The sequence below is a fragment of the Buceros rhinoceros genome, unplaced genomic scaffold (assembly GCF_000710305.1).
Source record: "Buceros rhinoceros silvestris isolate BGI_N320 unplaced genomic scaffold, ASM71030v1 scaffold1644, whole genome shotgun sequence".
Lineage (NCBI taxonomy): Eukaryota > Metazoa > Chordata > Aves > Bucerotiformes > Bucerotidae > Buceros > Buceros rhinoceros.
Window position 1 is genome coordinate 26,635 of NW_010408598.1, and position 6,617 is coordinate 33,251.

Here is a 6,617-nt window from a genome sequence, read left to right on the forward strand (position 1 = left end):
GAAAAGTAGCAAATCCTTACTTGCCTGAGTAAAGAGAAAGAAGAAAAGAACTCTTCTGACTTCTTTCAGTCTTACCTTGCAGTTTGGTGGTTGTTTTTTTTTTATTTTTCAATTGTGCTTTAAAATAATACTGCTAGGAATGCTTGAAATGCGAGGTGCATGAAATACAGGCATAGTAAAGGTATCACATGCATTTGATTTCTTACTGCAGTAACAACAACACTGAAAGTTCTAGTAGGTCAGAATATAATTCCATCATTGCAGCTTGCTGTAGATAAACCTTAGTTTTCTGAAGCTGCTTTGCTATTGATTTTATTCATTAAAAAAAACCCCAACCCCCCAACAAACTAGTCTGCTAACATATCTTAGTGTGTTAATTTTTTTTTTCAGCCGACAGCAGAATGAAAGCTTGAGTGTATCTGTGCATACCAAGAGATAATTTGCAACATTGTCCTATGAGGATTTAATAGGTTTGCATTTTCAGATGTTTCAAACATCACATTTTATGACCTTACTGAAAGCTGAGATATGCCACGGTGTGACTTTTATATTACAAAGAGTATAGAATACCACGAAACAAGAATTGATTTCATTATTTGAAGTGTATTTGTTGAAATACAAAGTTTCTGTGTCTATCTGTGTTTAAAAAGATGAGCAGTTTGTAGGAAGTCATCTAAGTTTATTTAATTAAAGCATATGTTACGCTGCGTAACCAAACTTCTTTTTATAGCTTTGTCAGTGTCATTTAATAGCAACAACTTCTATTCACAGTGTGTTAGAACAGCACAAACTGACAAAAGAACAGTGGGAAGAAAGAATACAGAACTGGCATGAAGAGCACAGGGGAATGTTAAGGTAATCACATTTCTAAGGCCTTTCAGGTTTTATTATTATTCTTAGGATGTATTTTGGGAGGTGGCATATTTGTTTGGAAACCACTTGATTTTATTCTGATCAGAGTAGGCAGTTGTCAAGCGCTTTGACTTGAGGGTTGAGTTTCCAGTTGCTGGCTTGCTTACCTGATTTCCGGTAGGGCTGTCAGCTGCCTTGGTCCACAGTTGTCCGCCTCTAAAATACGTTTAGTGTTTCCTTAGCTCACAGAGTGAAAAGACCAAGTGCAGTGATTGGACTGTACTTAGTATTAGGGTGTAGAGCTCTACAAGTGTCTGAGTCAATGTACGTATGAATTTCAGAGAGATTTAATTCCTAATTAAATTTTATGCTAATTAGTTACTCTGCAGTTCCCTTATTCTTAGAATGTACTTTTGATTTGTCTTCACTATGCCATTTTTTTTCTCATCAGGGAAGATTCTATGATGGAATACCTTAAGATAGCACAAGATTTGGAAATGTATGGAGTCAACTATTTTGAAATAAAGAATAAAAAAGGAACTGAATTGTGGCTAGGAGTTGATGCTCTGGGTCTGAATATTTATGAGCATGATGATAAGTAAGTGGCTAATACTCTATTTGCCCTTCTGTCCTAGTAGATCCTGTCTGAGATTATACAAAACCCACTTTATTGTGTGTTCAGTAACATCTAGAAAAACAGGTTCTTAGAGGCTTTCTAATGTAGGCAAAAGTGTAACGTTTAAATAGTATAAAAGAAGGGAAAGGAAGAGCAGTTCTGTGGAAACTTGAATTTACATTGCTTTATGTGGATGTATGATGCTAGAGCACCTTTATGTAGCTTCTTTCAGTACTCTTCACTCCCTCAAGACTTCCTCTTCAGTCAGGATGAAAAGGACCTTTTGGAGCTAAGCAGCGTTTTTGATGAGAAACCTCTTGTAAGAGCAGCGACTAGGATTATAGCTGTTAGAGCGCGAGAAACTTTGTTACCTAGAAGTGAAAGCTTTTAGATGTCAAAAGATAGAGGAATCTTGTGTCTTGATAAAGACACCAAATATTCTGTCCTCCTTGAAGAGGAATAAAGTGGAAATGTACAAAATTTGAAGAATCTGAAAACAGAACAACAGACATTCTTTTGTTTCTTTCAAAATACTTGTTAGTAGTATGTGATGTCAGCGGTCCTTTCACAGTGATCCGAAGCTAAACATGATATGTCAAACACCAGATAACTGCTGTCATCTGAACTGGAAGTTAATGCTCTTCGAGGTATATCCTCAGTAATTCTTAATTCTGGCAATTTAACTCCTGAACCAAGGAAATACTCAGAAAATGTTCAGGTGAGATTGAACGATCCACCAATTTTTGGTGTTCTTTAACTCCCAATAGTTAGCAATCAAATACTTAAATATTTTCTAATGTTTGTAATTAAGCCGATTTGAATTTAAAAACCTCAGTGCTCGCAGAGAAAAATATTTATAGTTATTCAGTTGGTGCATAACATTGTTTCCGAACCAGATTTATTTTGCTTAAGATGCAAGTGAAATAAATTCTAACTTCAACTTTGGAAATGTAAGGATATACACATCTGAGCTGATCTGAAGTACAACATCGCTGAAGGTTAATTTAATTTCAGTCTTTGAAATGTCAGACTTTTCTCAAATTTAAGTAGTTATTCTTTTCACTGAAAATAAGATTATTAATAGCTTATAAAGAATCAGTACGATTGTGATGTTTAGCATCCTTTCAGTGGTAGTAGAATAAGTCACAAACAGAAATTCCTTCTGTTACAGTACCATGTAATTTATTCATTATCTAATGTATTCATTTGGTAGAATATAATGTGTTTAAAAAAAACAAAGAAAAAAATTACCAAAATGTGCTTGAACTGTTGTTATGTTTTGCAAATGTAACTAAGTGTGATACTGAAAATAGTACAGAGTGACTTTGGGGGCATAAATAAAATGCACAACTTTGCTGCTTCTAATGAGAACTTTTTCTCTTTGAAGGCTGACGCCCAAGATTGGTTTTCCTTGGAGTGAAATAAGAAACATCTCTTTTAACGACAAAAAATTTGTCATAAAGCCAATTGACAAAAAGGCCCCGGTAAGTAGCGTGTAGAATAGCCTGCCTTTGTATCTGAAGAGATTTAAGCCTGCAGGGACTTGCTCTGGCATTTCGGCATGAGTAAATATTTTGTGATATTTATTGGAAGAATAGTCAGAAATCAAAAGGAAATTTAGATTTTGAAGTATGGTATGCTTATTTTCTCTCTGATTTGGGTTGATACTCTTAAGATTTGTCTTTTTTTTTTCTTAATTAAAGTCAACTAATATTGTGTGATGTGTTGAAAAGCTACAGTGTAAGATGATAAATTCTCTGGCCTCCTCACCTCTGTTTTTCTTTTTTTTTCATGAGAACTTTCTAGGTCAAAACTCTTCAGAGATAGAGAACAGTCTTGCCTTTTGTAGAAGTTGAAATAAATAATTTTGTGTAAAGTAGCTAACCTCTACATGGAGGGATCCAGGTGTAATTTTGAATTTGTCTTGCAAGTTCCTGACGGTAACTAGATTTATAGATTACGGTGTTGGATTCCTCAGAGGATGAATGTCAAAACACTTGTAAGCTGAAATTTAACAAACACAAGCAGGCAGTAATGCTTGGAGTCTCATCACAATTGTATTTTTAGATTAATGGACATGCTGCAATTATTTTTGCTAGGATTTTGTTTTTTACGCTCCCCGTCTGAGAATTAACAAGCGAATTTTGGCACTATGTATGGGAAATCATGAATTGTATATGAGGAGGAGGAAACCTGATACAATTGAAGTGCAACAGATGAAGGCCCAAGCTAGAGAAGAGAAACATCAGAAACAATTGGAAAGGTAATTAACAAACTTCCATGAAAGAGAAGAAAATTCTTTTACCCTTTCAAGAAAATGAAGCCATAGAATATCAGACATCTCCGCGTTCTAGGAAAGAGAGAGCTGCTTTTCTTTCTGTACTATGTAAGCAGGTTTGTGGATTGGCATGGCTCCCCGTCTTAGTAAGAAAGCCGTATCTTTTCTGAGCTTTCAGCATGGTAACAGTAGCAGTACCGTTGTTGCTCGTTATATTTTGTGAAACAATCCTAGCTGTCTGTTGCTTGATCCTTAGGGACTTTTATACTCGGCAGGCGAACCTTTAAAGCAACTTGAGTGAAGAATGTCGTAGCTTACATTTTGTTTATTTAAACAAATTACTGTTTCCCTTTCTACCCCAGGTGAATGCAGGTGTAATTGTGGATTTACCTGGTTCATCCAGAACTACGGTCGCTGATCACTCCTGTTCATAAATCGTTTTTCTGCACGGGTTTTTGAAACAGAAACTGTGTGGCTCTTGCATTGTAAACTGAATTTGAAACATTTAAAATTATGTGCTTCTCTGACAGCTGAGTGAACTGAAAAATGGGCTTCCAGCATCCTTAGAGCTGCATTTAATCTCTGAGGTTAAAACCCCTTTTTTACTATTTTTTTTTTTTTAGGGCACAATTAGAAAATGAGAAGAAGAAAAGGGAGATAGCAGAAAAGGAAAAGGAAAGAATAGAGCGTGAAAAGGAAGAATTAATGGAACGCTTAAGACAAATTGAGGAACAAACAATGAAAGCTCAGAAAGGTGAGCCCTGACTGGTCCTGGCTTTCTTCTATTTGATGAGAATGTTTACTTCAGTTGGGTAGTTCAGTTCCAGAATTCTTTTGGTATACGTGTTTTATTTTTAATTTATTTTACTCCTAATAAGAATTCAGTGGTATATTATTTAAGAGAGTTAAGAGTTAAAAGACAGTGTGTGTGCATCTGCGTGTACATTTATAACGTAAAACAAATTCCTAATAGCAAACATCTTAATTCCCTTTAATAAAAAGGAGATTAATGCATACACAATTCAACTCAGAATTACGAAATAGTGCTGAAAACCTGGAATTGGGGGGAGCAGGGAAATTAGACAGGAAGACTCCAACTACTTGCTCTAGGATTTTGTTGAATTTAGTTTTTCATTTAGAAGTTCCTCGGTCCTTCATTTTCCTATTCCCTTGTAAGATATGAGAAATTTAAAATTAAAATCTTGTCAGATTTTAGTGAATAAACATAGTTTAACCAATCGTAGCTCTTTGTGTTGAGGCACGCCACAGAGCCCCTGCCTCCACTACTTCCCAGTCCCTCTTCTTTTTTTTTTTTTTTTTTTTTTTTTGCTTCAGGTTTGTTTCACGTTCATAAAAATTTTGTTCTTCTCTTCTGTTCGTGACTGTTGGCTTCAGGCACGATAGAGAGAATCACTGACTAAACCTATTCAAATAGGTTACATCTGCCTGGCCCTGCTCTCCAGCTCTACCCCCACATTTTTCAGTCTTTCAGCGCAGAACAGGTTGGACACATCCAGGCAGGTAACACGTGAACTGTGCCTTGGAATTGTTCAAGGGAGAGCTATTTCGCCCAGGACAAAACAATGTCAGGGAGATTCTTAAGGTTTAACAACATACACTTTCTTGTAACTTTTGTGAGCAATATAGCCTGCTTTCTGATGCAGTACATGATGTTTATGTGTTGCTGGTCTCTTTAGCCTTCTATTCACATATAGAAAAGTGTTTATATAAATGGTGTCTTCATTTTATTTAATTTTCCAAGTACAGCTCCACATACTCCTAATGCTGTTTGTTGGATTCTATAACTGAAGTTGTAGGCCTGGGAAACCAAATGAAGAATGTTGATTACATGAGACTTACTTAAAACTACAAGCACAAAGATGAGGCATGTGTCAGCATACCTGGGGAGATGCTTTTTTAGTATTAAAGCACATGGTGAAAGGCAAAATGGATTGTTCCAATAACTGAGCAGTTAGTTACTGAGGTTTTCTTGGGAAGGAATCTATGCACTACGCCTAGACAAAAACTGAATCAGCAAGAAGCTTCAGGAAGACTTTTTTTCATAGTCACTTCATTTTGCACATCAGAGGAGTGTATTTTCCCTGTGCAAATCTTATCTGGCAGACCGGTAGATTATTACTTCCCATTTCATTCACGGTTCTGCCCTTTCAGGGTTCTGCTCTTTTGATTGCAGTCGTTTGCTAATCAAACAGCTAGACAGCTATTATTCTTCCCTTGATTTAAAAGTTTCCTGTTTTGCCCCTTCTTGGCTCTGCTCTACAGATAATTTCTCTAACCTTTCCAATGAGTTTTAGGTCACTCTGGAGGCACATGCCTAAAATGTCTTGCAATTATGGAATCTTTCAGGCATTTCAATAGAGTAGAAAAGTGTTCAGCTTTTTTACTGCAGAAGAGTATAATTTAATGTAGATAAAATCTCCTGAGTAGGGAGAGTGAGGGTGTGTGTGCATGTATATGTACATATATTTGGGTGTTTAGTTTTATCAGTGAGGTAATTTTCTGATATTTTTCTGAAACACTGGGCTGTCAGAGCTGTGGGTGAGATGAAGTATATCCAAAGTATATCTTGAAGAGGGTGGTGGAAAAATCAGATGCGGAGCATAGCTTCAGGTAATATGCTCAACAGCTCTCAGCTTGAGGCAGCCTTGGAAATCTTTCTCAACTTTCTACGTTACTCTATTTTGAGCACGTTACAGTAGTTATCTGTTACACATGAGGAAGAGCTAGGCAGTGATACCTTGTCTACAAACTTTCCTTTTGGCAGAGCTAGAGGAACAGACTAGAAGAGCTCTAGAACTGGATCAAGAACGAAAGCGTGCAAAAGAGGAAGCAGAGCGCCTGGAAAAAGAG

General features: G+C 36.4%; 1 protein-coding gene across 2 annotated transcripts in view; it reads left to right on the forward strand.

Moving 5' to 3' along the window:
* The window catches only part of RDX (radixin), a 39,328-nt gene that overhangs the window by 19,493 nt on the left and 13,218 nt on the right, over window positions 1-6,617 (forward strand). For both annotated transcript variants that reach the window (XM_010134902.1, XM_010134903.1), the window contains exons 5-10: window positions 772-855; window positions 1,304-1,450; window positions 2,856-2,952; window positions 3,568-3,731; window positions 4,370-4,500; window positions 6,532-6,596. In XM_010134902.1, the coding sequence (XP_010133204.1) occupies window positions 772-855; window positions 1,304-1,450; window positions 2,856-2,952; window positions 3,568-3,731; window positions 4,370-4,500; window positions 6,532-6,596 (688 nt within the window). The remainder of the gene's footprint in view (window positions 1-771; window positions 856-1,303; window positions 1,451-2,855; window positions 2,953-3,567; window positions 3,732-4,369; window positions 4,501-6,531; window positions 6,597-6,617) is intronic.